The following is a 17245-nucleotide window of genomic DNA, read 5'->3' on the forward strand; positions in this document are numbered from 1 at the left end:
GCATTTGCTAACAAGAGGTTTATCAAAAATAGTCTCTCCACCCTTCAAAGGTTTTAAATGGTTATTATAAGCAGGTTAAGATCGGCATATACCCCACTCTCTTCTTAGAAATGTTGGGTTTTAAAATGTATGAATGGAAAATAAAAAGTTGTGAGTTTTATAAAACATTGCGAGTTTTATGAAGAATTGTGATTTTTATGAAAAATTGTTACTTTTATGAATGATTGTGACTTTTCCAAAGGGTTGTGACTTTTCACACTACCATTTGTTTTCTATATATTGAGGGATTTCCTTTCATTTTTTTAAAAAAACAATTTTATAGACTTCTTCTATTACTACTAAATCTAGTATAGTATTCTAAGTGTATTTTACTGCCGTTGAGTGGTTTGCTGACACCGTGATTTTAGGTACCGATACACCGGTGAGTAAGATCGTTCTATCCTGGGAGGATATATTCTATTAACCTTGGACACTTGAGGGAAATATTATCCTTAAGGTGAAATTGTGCATTCAGTGGGCTCGATTTTCTTTTCTAAGAAAAGTATTTTGTATATTGTTTCTAATTTGTTTTTGTTCTATTTTCTCTACTGGTTTTATTTTTCGGTTCTTATCACGTTTTTCAAAGTTTTTTATTTTAATTATCTTAGGAATATAGGATGAACAACAATCTTAAGCAAATTCATTTAATCCCAGACGCTATTTTTATACAAAAACTAAAGTTGTTTACGTGCCTAAGAACTCGAATCAACTGACTATGACCAGCATGTCAAGTACACCAGCTATAGTTAAAGAAACTAGTAGTAGCTATTGCCCTTGCGTACCAGTGCAGTTTGTACCACATCTCTTTTTCACGAAGTCTGATAGTTCACAGAAGCACAGCAATAGAATTAAAGAAACAAGTAGCAGTTATTCCCCACACACACCAACTGTTGCACCAATTCACTTTGCACCACATCAATTTTTTGCGAGGTTTGATAGTTCAGATATTAAATTAGGTCTTGGGCCTAACTCATATCCTAAAAGTTAGCTCAAAGAGAGGAATATTACTCAAGTCTTATAAAGATACCATCTATCTCATTAACCATCAATGTGAGACTTTCTTTCATTCTTCAACGCCCCACCTTAGGTCCAGAGCTGGACATTTGGAGCCAAGCATTAGGTGAGAACCGTGTAGTTTTAGAAGATTTAGTGAGTTAGAAGAAGAGAATGTGAGTTCTCGATGATTAGAAGTGGAAGAGAGAATATCTCATTTCTATATTTCGTGTATTGAATAATGTGTTGTATATGTGTACAAGATAACTCAAACAAGAGCTAGATTTAAGATACTCAGAGTTTCATTGAATCCCATTAAATGTGTGCGGTTTTTCCAATATAACGACTGAAACATGTGAGAATTATGGAAACAGTTATCTAACATCTTATTTTATAAATTCCTCAACCTGCCCACTAATGTAAATATCAGAATTCACCAGATTTTTTAAAATATTTATTTTTGCCTGCCATGTGTGTAAATATTATTTTTTAATTTAAATTATTATTTTTTTAAATAAATTTTTAAAATTTTTAAAATAAAATAAGAATTTTTTTATCTTGTATTTAAATTAAGTTAATACACATTTTTTTACCTTGTATTGAAACTATTTTTTTTTTTACTTACATTCATTGTTTTTTCTCTTTTATTTTTCTATTGAGTTTATTTTCTTTGTCTTTCGTTTTGATTTGATTTAAAATAAGTTAACTTTGAACGAATATCAAAATAAGTGTAGAAATCAAATAAAACATAAAAATATTAAAACAATAAAATTAAAGGACACTTTTAATTTTTTTTTTTTATAAAATACACATAATTTATTAAAAATAATTAAAAGTTAAAAGATAATAAATTAATTTTAAAAAAATAAAGTGAAAAGAAATTGAAATAAATATTTTACAAAGAAGGAAATAAAATAATTAAATTTATATAAGTTTTATTATTAATAAATATGTGTACTAACTAATTATAAAATTGACAATAAAAAAATGGCATGTGTCCAATTTGTGCACTCTTCACTTGCCTTCAAGAGAATGTGCACACTTTCTATGACATTTTAGTATTTGGGGTGTATTTATTCCATTTTAAATTAATTTAGGAGTAATAAGACTCTAGTTAAGTTTAAGTGTCTGGGATGTCGGTTATAGTCTTGGGGTATTTATACATTATCCCTACACAATTTAATTTTGAGATAAACATTCCATAGTTATTTATGGAAACAAATCTAATTGCAAGTCAATTCAAACTAGTCCAAAAAGGAAATTGATTTACTAGATTTCTCAACAGAAATGAGAAAAAAAGGAAATTGATTGAAATCTTTCAATAGATTTACCAAAAGAGAAATAGTGAAATTGTATTTAAATGGTCATTGTTGACATTACCAATCAACTAGCTAGTGAGATTAAAATTAATCATTTGATTGATAACCTACTCTCTAGTCTTTAGTTGCTTTTTTCCCGTAAGATGGAAAGCGCGCAGTTAAAAAAAGTGATAGCGGGAGCAGTTCAAATTCAGCCTCTGCAANTAAATTTTTAAAATTTTTAAAATAAAATAAGAATTTTTTTATCTTGTATTTAAATTAAGTTAATACACATTTTTTTACCTTGTATTGAAACTATTTTTTTTTTTACTTACATTCATTGTTTTTTCTCTTTTATTTTTCTATTGAGTTTATTTTCTTTGTCTTTCGTTTTGATTTGATTTAAAATAAGTTAACTTTGAACGAATATCAAAATAAGTGTAGAAATCAAATAAAACATAAAAATATTAAAACAATAAAATTAAAGGACACTTTTAATTTTTTTTTTTTATAAAATACACATAATTTATTAAAAATAATTAAAAGTTAAAAGATAATAAATTAATTTTAAAAAAATAAAGTGAAAAGAAATTGAAATAAATATTTTACAAAGAAGGAAATAAAATAATTAAATTTATATAAGTTTTATTATTAATAAATATGTGTACTAACTAATTATAAAATTGACAATAAAAAAATGGCATGTGTCCAATTTGTGCACTCTTCACTTGCCTTCAAGAGAATGTGCACACTTTCTATGACATTTTAGTATTTGGGGTGTATTTATTCCATTTTAAATTAATTTAGGAGTAATAAGACTCTAGTTAAGTTTAAGTGTCTGGGATGTCGGTTATAGTCTTGGGGTATTTATACATTATCCCTACACAATTTAATTTTGAGATAAACATTCCATAGTTATTTATGGAAACAAATCTAATTGCAAGTCAATTCAAACTAGTCCAAAAAGGAAATTGATTTACTAGATTTCTCAACAGAAATGAGAAAAAAAGGAAATTGATTGAAATCTTTCAATAGATTTACCAAAAGAGAAATAGTGAAATTGTATTTAAATGGTCATTGTTGACATTACCAATCAACTAGCTAGTGAGATTAAAATTAATCATTTGATTGATAACCTACTCTCTAGTCTTTAGTTGCTTTTTTCCCGTAAGATGGAAAGCGCGCAGTTAAAAAAAGTGATAGCGGGAGCAGTTCAAATTCAGCCTCTGCAAGTCCCAGGTGCGATGGCCGGAGACGGATTGAAGCCGGGTTTTCCCTGCGGAACAGCGGAAGAAGCACCATACGCGGCAGCAAAAACGTCTGTGTGGTGGGATATAGAAAATTGTCAGGTGCCCAGGGGTTGTGACGCCCATGCAATCGCCCAGAATATAAACGCGGCATTGAAGGAGATGAACTATCATGGACCAGTCACCATTTTCGCCTATGGTGATACCAATGGCATTCTTTCGTCCATTCAAGAAGCCCTATCTACTACTGGAATCAGTCTCAATCACGTCCCGGCTGGTATAGTAACAATCAATCTTTTAAATTGAGATTAGTGGTATGTAGGATTTATATAGCTAGCCCTAACAACTTAATTTTGTTTGATGAATTACAGTGACTAAGGATGCTAGTGATAAGAGAATTTTGGTGGATATGCTATTATGGGCAGTGGACAATCCTGCACCTGCAAATATTTTGCTCATTTCAGGAGATGGGGATTTCTCCAATGCCATTCATCAGTTGCGGATGAGGAAATATAATATTCTTTTAGCACAACCTGTTTATGCTTCTCCCGCTCTTGCTGTTGCTGCCACAAATGTATGGCAATGGACAAGCCTTGCTGCTGGAAGATCTCCACCAGAATTTGCTTTTAATACCAATACATTACGTCAAAATTATATATCTACTCCAATTTCTAAACCTATATCAGCGAACCAACCTGCTTTTTCCAATCCCCATGCCAATACCAATACCAATGCTATTGCTTCCAGGGCTCAAAGTTTATCCAATTCTGGATGCTATTCTGATACAAACACTAAGGCTATTTACATACCTAAGAACTCGAATCAACTGACTATGACTAGCATGTCAGGTACGCCAACTAAAAATGAAGAAACTAGTAGCAGCTATTGCCCACACGCACCAGCTGTTGCACCAGTCCAGTTTTTACCACATCTCTTTTTCACAAAGTCTGATGGTTCAGAGAACCACAACATTTAATTCATAGAAAATAAGCCTGCTCAACATACTCAATCCCAACCTCCTCTTGTTCCAGATAACTTTGGGAAACTGAACTCTCGCTCGGACAATTTGCAACCCCCACTTCAACGACTTGAAGGGTTGGATCAAAACTCACTTTATCACTCTGAAGGGTTGGATCATCAAAACTCACTTTGAGTGGCAACTAATTACTATCACTCTTCCAGGAACTAATAATGATAAGGATACCAGAACAGGTACCTAGTTGAGAGGTTCAATATTTTATATGGATCAGATATCTTGGAGTTACAGCTTTTAAAAGAAGCTCAATTTCATATAAGACAATACATTCTGTGCCAACTTGATTACGGCATATATAGGAGCGAGATTTTTTTTACTTTTGTAAACTTCTTATGTATGTTTTGTATATACATTTGATTTACGATCTTCAAGAATGTATAAGGGAAATTGTATCCATCCCTGCTACATCAAAAAAAATATATATATATAAATTCGTCTTTTGGCCAGAACATGATCAACTCTCCATGGACTTCTTTTTTAATTTGCTCACATTATTGTTAGTAGGTGTACCAACTAATGTTAAAGTAACTGTCAGATGAGCTGAAATGTGTCATACCATGAAAAAATAGCTGAAAGGTGAAAAGTATTAGATTAGACGCAAAATTATTGAGTTCTATGTGCTTTTGTGTTTTTTAAAGTTGGATCTTCCGTCTGAGATAAAAGATTTAAAAAGAAACAAATTGTTGCATAACGGATTTGAACGTTAATAAGTGAATTATTCATGTACCATCTTTGGTTATATTTTAATTACTATTTACATAATTCATTACAAGAAGTACAGTGTTTAGTTATAATTCCCAATTACAATCCCACATTATTAATGGAGTCGCATGCAAGTGCCTCCATACTGTTTTTTGCAAGAGCCTTCGTACTGTTTCTTGGGGTTACTTATGATCACATATTTCAGCCTTATCTTTCTATTTTTCCCGTGGTATATTCTGGAGAAGCCTAGGATGGAAGTCTCACAAATTCAATTCAACTTCTGGAATTTCTTTTCAAATGCACTTTGTGCTCTTGTTCTGAATTTCTCAATTTTCTTAGTGAGTGGTAGAACCGGTGCTGTAACCATTTAATGAAGTTGCCTGTGTATAGTAAGTGTGGATACTTATTGCCCTTTCAACTCTAATTGTCCCAGAGTCGACAATAAGCACTCTTAATAGTGTAGGTTATGCCATTGGTAAGCTTAATATTTCCTCTTATTTATGGGAGCTTTATACCATCAAACATCTTTTACTAAAATATTTATGTTTTTGTGTAGCATTATTATGTGGTGTTGTGAGGTATAACTACTTTAAGATAAAGGATGTTCGTGATGTTCAACTTCCTGTAGGTAGTGTTTCTGAACGAAGAGCTAAGGTCTGATCTAATGACTTTCAAGTTTCGATTTCAGAATTTGCATTTTCTTTTTTCTGTTCTTAATTCATTATTCATCACTTCCTTTTTTCTTTTATTTTTTTCAATTTTCCCCAAAAGGAACATCTGCATAAGATGATCCATGCTTCTTTTATTCCTTTGGAAGCCCCAGTTTCCAAATATGAAAATCATTATAGCTTATCTAGAAAAGAGTTACCTAATAAAAGGAAGACGGGATAAGACATGAGCTCGAGAATAAGCTAAACAATTAATCAACAATTATTCGTTTTAACATAATTTGAGATTGCATGGTTGCTTAATTATGCATCTCTCGGTTCAGCATGGAATCCTATCTTAGCATTCAAAAAAGATTAAGAAATTCTAGTAAAGATAGGTTTTATTGCAAGCATACCTTTTGGCACTTTGCCTGACAGGAACTTAAGATGGAGAAGAAGTCATCCGATCTGTTTGATGAACAGGGATTAATTAAGGATGCTAGTGATAAAGATAATTTTGGTGGATATGCTATTTAATTTTGGGCAGCGGACAATCCTGCACCTGCCAATTATTTGCTCATTTCAGGAGATAGGGATTTCTCTGATGCCATTCATCAGTTACAGATGAGGAGATATAATATTCTTCTAGCACAACCTTTTAATATAAGATTTCTCCTGCTCTTGCTGCTGTTGCCACAAATGTGTGGCAGTGGACAAGCCTTGCTGCTGAAGGATGTCCACGAGAATTTGCTTTTGGTACTAACACATTACGTCAAGAATCTATACTTAATCCAATTTATGAACATTTAATCAGCAAACCTAGCTACCTGCTTTTTCCAATGCCCATGCAAATACCAATATCAACGCTAATGCTTCCGGGGCCAAAACTAATCTAATCCTGGATGCTAATTTGACACTAAAACTAAAGCTATTTCGCAAAGTCTGATAGTTCAGAGAACCACAACAGTAAATTCATTGGAAGTAAGCCTACTCGGTATACTCAAATCCCAAAACCCCTCTTGTTCGAGATAACTTTGTGAAATTGAACTCTCACCAGAACAATATGCAATTTCCGCTTCAATGAATTGAAGGTTCTGCTGATTTTTCTACACCATTTGTACATCATCCTAATGCTGGCACGGGTAATTTATCTGATAGCCCCATAAACTTGTATTACACTCCTAAATTTAGATTGACAAAATAGCCTTAAATACGGTTGTTTGCAACAAATTTTAAACATATGAAAAATAAATCAACCACACAAATTTTAAACATATGAAAAATTAATCAACCACACAAATAAAATCTGAAGAAACAGGAATATTTTATTGATAATAGTGCGGGTACAATTTTGTTCCTTCCTTGATTCTACTCTCCTAAAATTTATCCATGATTNACATCATCCTAATGCTGGCACGGGTAATTTATCTGATAGCCCCATAAACTTGTATTACACTCCTAAATTTAGATTGACAAAATAGCCTTAAATACGGTTGTTTGCAACAAATTTTAAACATATGAAAAATAAATCAACCACACAAATTTTAAACATATGAAAAATTAATCAACCACACAAATAAAATCTGAATGAAGAAACATGAATATTTTATTGATAATAGTGCGGGTACAATTTTGTTCTTTCCTTGATTCTACTCTCCTAAGATTTATCCATGATTCGAGAGCCGTTAGTGGCGTATTTCTCGAACTAGGATGATTTAGATTTGACTGTTGAGTATCCTCCAAGAATTCTAATTGAAACTGAATACACCTTCTAGAGTCTCAATTCGAATTGAACACGTCTTGTAAAGTCCCACAAAATTTCAACGTCTACAACTGCACTTGAGCAACAGATGATATTAAAGTCCCACAAAATTTCAATATCTTATACATGATTAACAACATTTGAAGTATTTACGTTGCATGTGACATAATTTTTAATTAGTTTAACTGGTTGACAAAATAAACAAATTTTAAGCTAAATATTCAACAATTAATTGTGTAACATAATCTAATTGCAAGTAAATTCAAACTAATCCTGAAAAGGAAAATGATTTAAAAGATTTCTCATAGAGAAATAGGGAAAAAAGGAAATTGATTTAATAGATTTCCCAGGAAAATGGAACTTGATTTAATAGAATTCCAAAGAGAAATAAGAAAGAAAATAAATAGTGCTTTGTTGTCTGTATAGTGTTTTCAATAAGTTAAAAAGCGCGCAGTCCGAGAAAGTTCAAATTGTGCCAAGTGCGAAGTGATACCGAAAAGTTTTTTGTTAAAAATCAAGTTAATGGCAGCAGAGTGAGAGAGAACCTTCGCGGCGTTATAGTCGATGGCCGGAGACGGGTTGAAGGCGGGTCTTCCTGGCGGAAAAGCGGCGGAACCGCAGTACGAGACGGCAAAAACATCGGTGTGGTGGGATATAGAGAATTGTCAGGTGCCCAGGGGATGCGACGCTCATGCAATCGCTCCGAATATAAACGCGGCATTGATGAAGATGAACTATAATGGACCAGTCACTATTTCCGCCTATGGAGACACTAATCGTATTCCCTCATACATTCAACGAGCCCTTTCTAGTACTGGAATCAGTCTCAATCACGTCCCGGCCGGTACACTAACAAACCTTCTTCTATTTCCTTCAACTTTTTTATTTGTTCAATATAATTTTCTTGAGTATAGAGGGGTTTTCAAAGGTTTTACGTCTGCTACACCCCGCCCTCCCCCTCCTCTAAGAAATTTAGTAGCTAGCCCTAACAGCTTAATCTTGCTTTTCTTTGAAACCTTTGGTGAAAATGATTTTCTCGATCAATGGGGTCTATTGGAAACAATCTCTTTACCCGTTATAGATTTTACAGACACCAGACTCCCCCTCTGAGAAATTTAATAGCTTGCCCTAACAGCTTAATCTTGGTTGGGATTGGAAATTGTTGGTGACATCATCATTTAGTGATTGCACGCCCAATGCAAATTATTAGAATTAATGTTTCAATTAATTTTGAAACAGTTCATCAGATAAAAGTTCTCGGTTTCCAAAGTAAATGAATATGAACTTTTAATAATTCCTTCTTCATTTAGTTTTTATGTTTTAGGATTAGGTTCTTGGAAGATATATGTTTATATTTATAATATTCATGAACCTATTAATAACTCTTACTTAATGGAAACTTTTTTCTTTCAAGAACTTTTATCCTTTACTAATTAAATTCATGCATTTAATTTGTTTGATAAACAGGGGCTAAGGATGCTAGTGATAAGAAAATTTTGGTGGATATGCTATTTTGGGCAGTGGACAATCCTGCACCTGCCAATTATTTGCTCATTTCAGGAGACAGGGATTTCTCCAATGCCATTCATCAGTTACGGATGAGGAGATATAATATTCTTCTAGCACAACCTTTAAAGGCTTCTCCTGCTCTTGCTGCTGCTGCCACAAATGTGTGGCAATGGATAAGCCTTGCTGCTGGAGGATCTCCACGAGAACTTGCTTTTGGTACTAACACATTACGTCAAGAATCTATACCGACTCCAGTTTCTGAACCTATATCGGCAAACCAACCTGCTTATTCCAATGCCAATACTAATACCAATACTAATACCAATATCAATACCAATATCAATACCAATACCAATACCAATACCCATGCTAATACCAATGCCAATGCCAATACCCATGCTAATGCTTCCGGGACCCAAAGTTTACCTAATCCTGGAGGCACTTTTGATACCAAAACTAAAGCTATTTACGTACCAAAGAACTCGAATCAACTGACTATGACCGGCATGTCAAGTATGCCAGCTAGAATTAAAGAAACTAGTAGCAGCTATTGCCCACACGCACCAGCTGTTGCACCAGTGCAGTTTGCACCACATAAATTTTTCGCAAAGTCTGATAGTTCAGAGAACCATAACAGTAAATTCATAGAAAACAAGCCAGCTCAGCGTACTCAATCTCAGCCTCCTCTTGTTCGAGATAACTTTGTGAAATTGAACTTTCGCCAGAAGAATTTGCAACCTCCGCTTCAACTACCTGAAGGTTCTGCTGATTTTTCTACACCATTTGAACATCATCCTAATCCTGGCATGCATAATTTGTCTGATAAACCCATAAACTTGTATTACACTCCTAATTTTAGATTGACAAAATTGGGAAGTATTGTTACCGAAGTTGAAGTTTACTAGGCCATATAGTTTTTCTTGAGACAACTAATGGTGGTAATTTTCTTGCAGGTAGGGGTGATTTATGTGGGTCTATGAACAAGGGTGATGTACGTCCTGAGTTTTCCTTCCTTCCATCCTCATCGGGTACTTCTAAATCTGTTGGTGGTTATTCAGATTTGGATCTCCAGCTGCCTGAACTCATTCAAGGTTTTATAGGGGTCATCCTTCTTTCGTTGAACAGTTTGAAGCTCGAGAAGATTGTGCCTACCAAAGAAAACATTGGTTATTGTATACGTTATGGTAACCCTAAATATCATCATATTGATGTCACAGTAGCGTTAAATGCTGCACTAGAGCAACAGATGATAGTTAAGTTAAAACAAGCTGATTTTGAGCTGTATGTTGGTAGAACTGAGAGGATTTGGAAATGTGAGAATCCACTTGGTGGCAATCCTAACCAATATCAGAATGCAACTTGGAATGTGATTGAGAAATTTCTTTGTTCAACTGTTGGACGTTCAGCAATAGCAGCATCTGAATGCAGGTAAACAATTTGTGCTGCATTGTTTTTAATGATATTCTCAGAGTTTTTCCTCATGTTTTGTCTGCCTTCCAGGTATGAAGCCGCTTTGATTCTTAGAAATGCATGCCTTAAAGACCTTACATTGGGTGAAGTACTTCAAATCCTGAATATGATTATCACTCTGAAGCGTTGGATTAAAACTCGCTCTGATTGGCATCCGATTACTATTACTCTTCCAGAAACTAATAATGATAAGGATACCAGAACACGTAACTAGCCGAGAGATCTCTTTCAGTTTTTTAGCATGTCATAGCCATGACATGTTTTCAGAAATGGATTCGATATCTTGGAGTTGCAGATTTTAAAAGAAGCTTAATTTTGTATAAGATGGTATGTTCAGTGCTTACTCGATGACAGCATAGGAGCGAGATCTTTTTTACTTTTGTGGACCTCTTTTCAAGACACTTGCAGCTGATAAAGTGGGCAGCTAAAGGGATGCGATTGTTATCATGCTTCTATCGACCTAGCTATGCTGATGGATCTCGTAATCTTTCATTACAGCAGCATGGTTGCTGCTATCTTCGATTTCTTTATCTTAAAATTTCCTTTTCGCTGGAAATTTTGTTTACATCAGAAAGTCTACTACTGCTTTCACATTACTAGGATTTGGAGCATCCAGGAATATGCAGAATGTATTTCGGTTACCCTGGTGAGTTGAGAACTGGCCAGAAGCACAAAGGTTGGGTTGCAGGTTGACAGGAATATTTTGTAGTCACTGTTCTTCTAGCTAGAATATAAATATAGAATAGTGGTTTAGAATACAGATCCAGTAACCTTGTTTTTTAAGCTTTGTCAAATGGAATATGTAGATTTACTTCACAGGCTTTTTTGATAACCTCGTCCTTTCGCCTATTCTTTCTGTTTCTTGGAGCTTATGACTATAAAGTACTTTTGTAGATAAGAGTATATGTAGCTTAACTTGGCAGGCACTTGCATTTGTTTTCATATAGTGCCTCCCCTTCCTCTATTTCTGTCTCATTTTTATACTAGTTAGTAGTTTGTTGGGGGTGATCATGTCTGTTGGATGGTATCTGTTTTCAGCTATCATCCTGGATAAACTACTGGGTTAAGATGTTTCTGTAAGTTATTTGTACTAAACTTATTTAAGGACTATTTCATTAATGTTCTTCACCCGTGTAATATATGTAACACCGAATGCCCTCTCATGTATTTCACATGGCAAAAGAAAATTTACAATTTATGGTGAAGACAGGCGTTCTAACTTCTAGGAGTCGTCCTTGATCAAAGACCAAATGAATTAGTATTTCTTGTGTACATACATACAATGGACAAGGATGAAGCCTATGTTAACAACATCGAGGCCAGCAAGAGAAACAAGAAAACCAACTAGTCGCTCCCAGTTTAGGCAGTGACTCCGGTTGTTTTGACTCTGACTTCGAGTATGGCTGTGATTGTTGCGGTGATTGAGGCTGCATTTCTGGTTGTGAATCTGGTTCATACTTGGGTTGAGGTTGTGGTTGTGGTTGTGGCTGTTGCTGTGGCTGATGCTGAGGCTGAGGTTGAGGTCTCTCCATTTTCGCAGAGGGAGCTTTGAGTGAGCCGGCTTTCCCAGCATCGTTTAGTAGTCTGCAACGAACCAAAAGTGATTACAAACAATCCAAGTGTATATCATGCATGGAACAAACTACTAGCAGAACAGACTTCACCCAAGAAAAACAAGAAGATAGATACTAGAACTGCTAGCTTGTGTTATTTGATATTTTGCTTCTATGATCGACACTTTTTTCATATCTATTCACAAAACCAGGAATGCTAACCCTGATACCTTGTAATACAACACAGAACCAAAATATATATGAATCATCAAGCAAGTAAACGCATGGACCATGAAAGAGATTAACTTGTGCATACAGCATATCCAGTGTAATCCCACAAGTGGAAAAGCAAACCAGAACATAAAGAAAGGAAAACCATAGTGCAGTGTATATGGTAGTTGCGAAAAGGAGATCTTACAGTGGAAAAGCAAAGGAGCTGCTGCTGTTTCCACTCTCATTGGAGAGGCGGGGCGAGGAAGCATAACTTGCCTCAAACTGAGGAACGGCTTTACCATCTGACTTGTTGAGCGTTGAGGCAGAATGTAGAAATTCATCTGACTTGTTGAGCGCTGAGGGAGAATGTTGAACTTCATCGACATTAGATGTCTTCTTCACTTTGATGTTATTTTCATGATTCTCCTCTGGGACTATTTTGGGAGATTCAACAATCTTTTCTTGCTTACGAGGACTCTCCATTTTAGTTTCACTCTTTACCTCTTTATCTGTTGCCATTTCGACAAGAGGAGGAAGGTTAGGAGGCAAGTTTTTCTTGTCATTGGATTTAACATCAGGTGCATTATATGGAGAATTACTCCATTCCTCCGGTTTTATAAGTTCTCCAGATCGATACATCATGTTGAATTGATCTCGAGAGAAGCTGTTGTTTCCCATATGAATACTAAACAATGATTCATTTGATGCAGTACTCCATTCCATACCACTGCTATTAGGCTTACTTGAAAATATAGACGAGGGAATCCGGTTAGGATCATAACCTGGAGGATGACCCATGGTATGCATCGGAGGAGACTTCATTGGTGCAGGGTTGGCTACATTCCATTCAGGATTCTGTGGGAAGAAATCAGGAAATTGTGGAGGTTCTTCACCACGCGGAGATGCACTTATCATACTCCATTGTGGTGTCTGATTAGGAACATGATCAGGAGAAGATGAAGATGCTGATAAAGAAGCATCCGCGTCTCCAAGAGGATCCTTTCCACTGTTACTTAGTTCTAGTGATGATTCGGATGAAGTAGGTGATGAAAGAGGTGATGAGGAAGGAGATAAACCGGATATTTTCACTTTCATAAGTGGTTTGGTATCGTCATGTTTCGTCTCAGGTTGTTGCATTGAAGACTTATTATTACCACTACTCCAGTTCTCCATTTTTCAATCAACAGAAATATTCCACGCTTAATGTAGTTTGAGTAAATAGTTCTCCTGCAGAACAAGAACAATTCAACAAAATGCATAATAAACCACAACCGCTTCATATTAAAACAGAAACTTAAAATAATTATGAAAGAGTCATTTTCACATTATTCTGCAAAGTTATAAACGCATAAAAAATGACAAAAAGCTTACACATTTTATATCTCTAAAATTCTTGGAGGAGATAGCAAACACAATTATATCCAGACTCGGAATCTGCTAAACAAAATAAAGCATCGATTCATGAGCAATTTAATCGTCCTTGTTAAACAATCCTCTCAACAACATCAATCTTAAGCTAGTTGGGGTCGATTATATGATTCGTGTATACATTCTGCTCTATTTGAACCTGTTTCATTCCAATAACCCAAAAAAAAAACGTTCAGTTCATTTTACAGATTCCGGTTTAATCAGAATTTCACGTTTTAATTCGAAAGAACAAAACAGAAGATCATGCTGATTATGAATTAAACACAGCAACACCAATTGAATTTACCTAATTCCACCAATCATAAAAGCCAAATCTTGATTACTAGCAGTATCTTGTTTTGCTAATGATAATGATAATCCAAAGATATAAAAATCTAATAATAAGATACAGCTACTTACCCCTCAAGATTATGGGGGTAAGAAAGAGAGAATAATTCCACGAATTCAATTTTTTTAATTTACTTGAGAGGATGATTAATTACTTGAATGGGAAAATTCAAAATGAAAAAAGATTTAGGGCTCAGAAAAAAAGTATTAAAAAACAAAGGAAAAAAAATATAAAAAAAGAGCGGTTTAAGGGTTTTATTTTAGGTAAATCATTGCTTCAGAAAGGAAGGCTAAGCGTCGATCTCGGTGATGTCTAATCAGTTTTTCCGTTTAACCAACCATTGGCGCCATTTTTATCTAACTCCAAAGATATTCTCAGTAATTGGGCCGGGTATGAATAATTGGGCCAATTGGTCATGTATCACCAAAGTTTTCCTAGGCCCTATACACTAAATTGGTCATAAAATTGCACTTTTGTCTTTCAAATGAGTTGATTTTAAATTTTAATCCTTCAAAAGTTGGTCTTCGATTTTTGTCCTTGAAAATTGTATTGGAGTATATATTTTAGAAGTTGAAGTCGCACGCTCATTGTCTGAGCATAAACTTAAGAGATTTTATGATACGAAAATATAAACTTAGGCACTACAAAAGAAGTTGCGACAATCCTTAAGATGTGACATATTATGTGCAATACGCACTTCTGAAGAGAGATTATGACATTAAATTAGCCATATAATCTTTAAGATGTGTTAGGAATTTGTCCCGAGTTTCTTATCATAAATCAAAAAATCTTTTTATTTGGCTAATCCTTTTCTTATAGGAAAAGATTTAGGACGGTATAAATAGAAGTTTGTTCACATAGTAGCATTCACAATGTAGTCTCAGGGATTTTGAGAGTTTTGGTTAGGGGGGTATTTGAGGGACACAATGTAGTCTCAGGGATTTTGAGAGTTTTGGTTAGGGGGGTATTTGAGGGACACAAGTGATAGTGAACCTTGTATCCGAGTGAATAAGTTGGTGTTATTTCTCTTTATATTTTGTACTCTCATATTTATATAGTGAATTGCTTATCTCCTTTGTAGACGTAAGTCCATTCACCGAACCATATTGAATCTTTGTGTCTTTTGGTATGTTTCTCGTTTGTCTTCTTCCTCGTGATTTTTTGAGATTTGATTTGCTAGCTTCCGCATCACACCTAATTATTTCAGTCCTAACAAAGAGGTTGTTTGCTATGATAGACGAATTTTCCAATAAATGTTGTGATTGCAGGATGATTTATAAAGGTGAAATCAACATCAAAACAAGCCCTACAAGACTTGGTAGATCAAGTCTGGTGAAAGATATAAAGTATAGAAACAACAATACTGTTAACCCTTTTACATTTGGAAGTTGAGATATGAAAGTAAAAATAAGCATAAACCCCTACTAGAAGTAGTTTATTGAAGTCACAATAAATAACATGATCAACAATTCAAAGTTTGACAAAGACCAGACTCCTGAACCATATGTTGATGAAGAGGTCGATTTTTGGAGGGCGGCAACAGTGTACTGGCCTTTCTACTTCTACCAATTAAAAGCCTCTTCGAAACAGGAGACATCATTTGATCAGTTGGACTTGTGTACCTGTACAAAACCAATTACTTTCTGTAACAATTCTTATGCCTGAATCAAGCACAAGTTTTACGATTTCAATTGTCCAAATATAGTTCAGTTCAAACAGAGGAGAAAAAAAGTAATTACTATACCTTTCAGGATATTTAAATGGCTTGGGGACCTTAAGTCGATCAGGTGTGGTGTTGATTGGAGAATTGGGAAGAACAATTGTAGGTCGATTTAATGGCGGTGTTTTTGGTTCTGCTGCAACAACAATCTTTTCATTCATCGGAGCTTTTGGTGCAACTGTTTCCTCAAGGGATTTTGGTACAATAACCGATTCTGAAATTCCCTCCATTGATGAAACTATTTGTAATAGCAGAGAAATTTCAGGGAGAGATAGACAGAACAAACAATTGAATTAAGAAGAAAGTGGGAGTGAATTTTTAATTTATATTCAGAAAGACGACCGTTCAGCAATAGGGGTTTCAACGGTCGAATTTTTGGTGCTGGGTCAAGTGGAGACAAACGCAATTTTGCTTCTTTTTTTTTTTAGAGTGGTTGATTAAAATAAAAAGAAGATAATTAGACTACTCTAGAATGTCTTTTTATATCCCAACGGGAAAATAGTTCTTTTCTTCTTATTTTTTTAAAAAAACTTTTTTTTGTTTGGAAATTTTTTATGTAGGACTCCTACTTCTAATTTCTACTTCACGTGTGATTTAGATCAATGAAGTAAGTGCAATAAAAAATATTAGAGTTCGAATCTTATAAAGATAAAAATAAAATATGAGTATGTAATTTTTCAAAATCGTCTAAGCTTAAATGTTTAAATTACTTGATAATTGTGTTGGTAGAAAGTGAAGGTGCACAAGTAGCTCTAACACTAGTGCGATTTAAAATCACATTGTAATCGAACCGCTAAGTTGATTTGTTGATTTATTGATTATTAGATTATCAAATTAATGATTGGTATGTTACTGATCAATAGTCATCTAATTACCTGTCCATTCATATTCAATCGACATATCTCATTAGTGAATTAGTATATTTAAAAATAAAAAATTGATTCATTAAATCTTTAAGCGCAAATATTCAAATGGATAACCCAATAAGCATCTCTACCTGACACCATAGTTATTAAAAAAAGAAATCTAATTTACTTGTAGCATTCTTTGTAAGACCAATATTACAGTTGTGAATCACATTTTTTTTTACATTTTTTTTTTTGGGTAGTAAGAAAGTCTTTTTTTAAAAAAATAATTATAAAAAAATGAAACTTTTTTTTACATTTTTTTTTTTGGGATAGGAGGTGGGGGGTTGGTAGGGGGTGGGGGTGGTAATTTTTTTTAAAATTTTGTTAATTTTTTTTTTGGATGGGGTGTGGAGGAGGAGGGGGTGTGGGGGTTGGTAGGTGAATGGGGTGGT

The 17245-nt window shown here is 34.3% G+C and overlaps 4 protein-coding genes and 1 pseudogene across 4 annotated transcripts; 3 read left to right on the forward strand and 2 right to left on the reverse strand.

The window, feature by feature from the left end:
• Window positions 1–3574: 3574 nt before the first annotated feature.
• LOC125847477 (uncharacterized) lies at window positions 3575–4730 on the forward strand (annotated as a pseudogene).
• Window positions 4731–5566: 836 nt separating this feature from the next.
• On the forward strand, window positions 5567–6499 carry LOC125847478 (probable sugar phosphate/phosphate translocator At3g17430). Its single transcript, XM_049527089.1, has 3 exons — window positions 5567–5669; window positions 5872–5969; window positions 6401–6499. Exons 1-3 carry the CDS (start codon window positions 5567–5569, stop codon window positions 6497–6499), a joined length of 300 nt encoding a protein of 99 aa, XP_049383046.1.
• Window positions 6500–8232: 1733 nt separating this feature from the next.
• Window positions 8233–11654, forward strand: LOC125846483 (uncharacterized). The gene is made up of 4 exons (XM_049525915.1): window positions 8233–8568; window positions 9192–9992; window positions 10187–10661; window positions 10734–11654. Exons 1-4 carry the CDS (start codon window positions 8289–8291, stop codon window positions 10915–10917), a joined length of 1740 nt encoding a protein of 579 aa, XP_049381872.1. The 5' UTR covers window positions 8233–8288; the 3' UTR covers window positions 10918–11654.
• A 182-nt stretch (window positions 11655–11836) lies between these two features.
• LOC125846493 (uncharacterized) lies at window positions 11837–13657 on the reverse strand. The gene is made up of 2 exons (XM_049525927.1): window positions 12675–13657; window positions 11837–12287 (listed from the first exon to the last, which is right to left on the reverse strand). Exons 1-2 carry the CDS (start codon window positions 13640–13642, stop codon window positions 12008–12010), a joined length of 1248 nt encoding a protein of 415 aa, XP_049381884.1. The 5' UTR covers window positions 13643–13657; the 3' UTR covers window positions 11837–12007.
• Window positions 13658–15487: 1830 nt separating this feature from the next.
• Window positions 15488–16222, reverse strand: LOC125846501 (uncharacterized). The gene is made up of 2 exons (XM_049525943.1): window positions 15970–16222; window positions 15488–15847 (listed from the first exon to the last, which is right to left on the reverse strand). Exons 1-2 carry the CDS (start codon window positions 16173–16175, stop codon window positions 15688–15690), a joined length of 366 nt encoding a protein of 121 aa, XP_049381900.1. The 5' UTR covers window positions 16176–16222; the 3' UTR covers window positions 15488–15687.
• Window positions 16223–17245: the final 1023 nt, after the last annotated feature.

This window comes from Solanum stenotomum, chromosome 12 (genome assembly GCF_019186545.1).
Source record: "Solanum stenotomum isolate F172 chromosome 12, ASM1918654v1, whole genome shotgun sequence".
NCBI lineage: Eukaryota > Viridiplantae > Streptophyta > Magnoliopsida > Solanales > Solanaceae > Solanum > Solanum stenotomum.

Coding starts and splice junctions, on each gene's coding strand:
- LOC125847478 (XM_049527089.1), top strand. CDS start 5,567: ATGGAAGTCTCACAAATTCAATTCAACTTCTGGAATTTCTTTTCAAAT. Junction 5,670..5,871: donor CTTAGTGAGTGGTAGAACCG/GTGCTGTAACCA, acceptor GTTTTTGTGTAG/CATTATTATGTGGTGTTGTG. Junction 5,970..6,400: donor TTTCTGAACGAAGAGCTAAG/GTCTGATCTAAT, acceptor TTTGCCTGACAG/GAACTTAAGATGGAGAAGAA.
- LOC125846483 (XM_049525915.1), top strand. CDS start 8,289: ATGGCCGGAGACGGGTTGAAGGCGGGTCTTCCTGGCGGAAAAGCGGCG. Junction 8,569..9,191: donor TCTCAATCACGTCCCGGCCG/GTACACTAACAA, acceptor TTTGATAAACAG/GGGCTAAGGATGCTAGTGAT. Junction 10,662..10,733: donor ATAGCAGCATCTGAATGCAG/GTAAACAATTTG, acceptor TCTGCCTTCCAG/GTATGAAGCCGCTTTGATTC.
- LOC125846493 (XM_049525927.1), bottom strand. CDS start 13,642: ATGGAGAACTGGAGTAGTGGTAATAATAAGTCTTCAATGCAACAACCT. Junction 12,288..12,674: donor AGCTCCTTTGCTTTTCCACT/GTAAGATCTCCT, acceptor GGTTCGTTGCAG/ACTACTAAACGATGCTGGGA.
- LOC125846501 (XM_049525943.1), bottom strand. CDS start 16,175: ATGGAGGGAATTTCAGAATCGGTTATTGTACCAAAATCCCTTGAGGAA. Junction 15,848..15,969: donor CCATTTAAATATCCTGAAAG/GTATAGTAATTA, acceptor GGTTTTGTACAG/GTACACAAGTCCAACTGATC.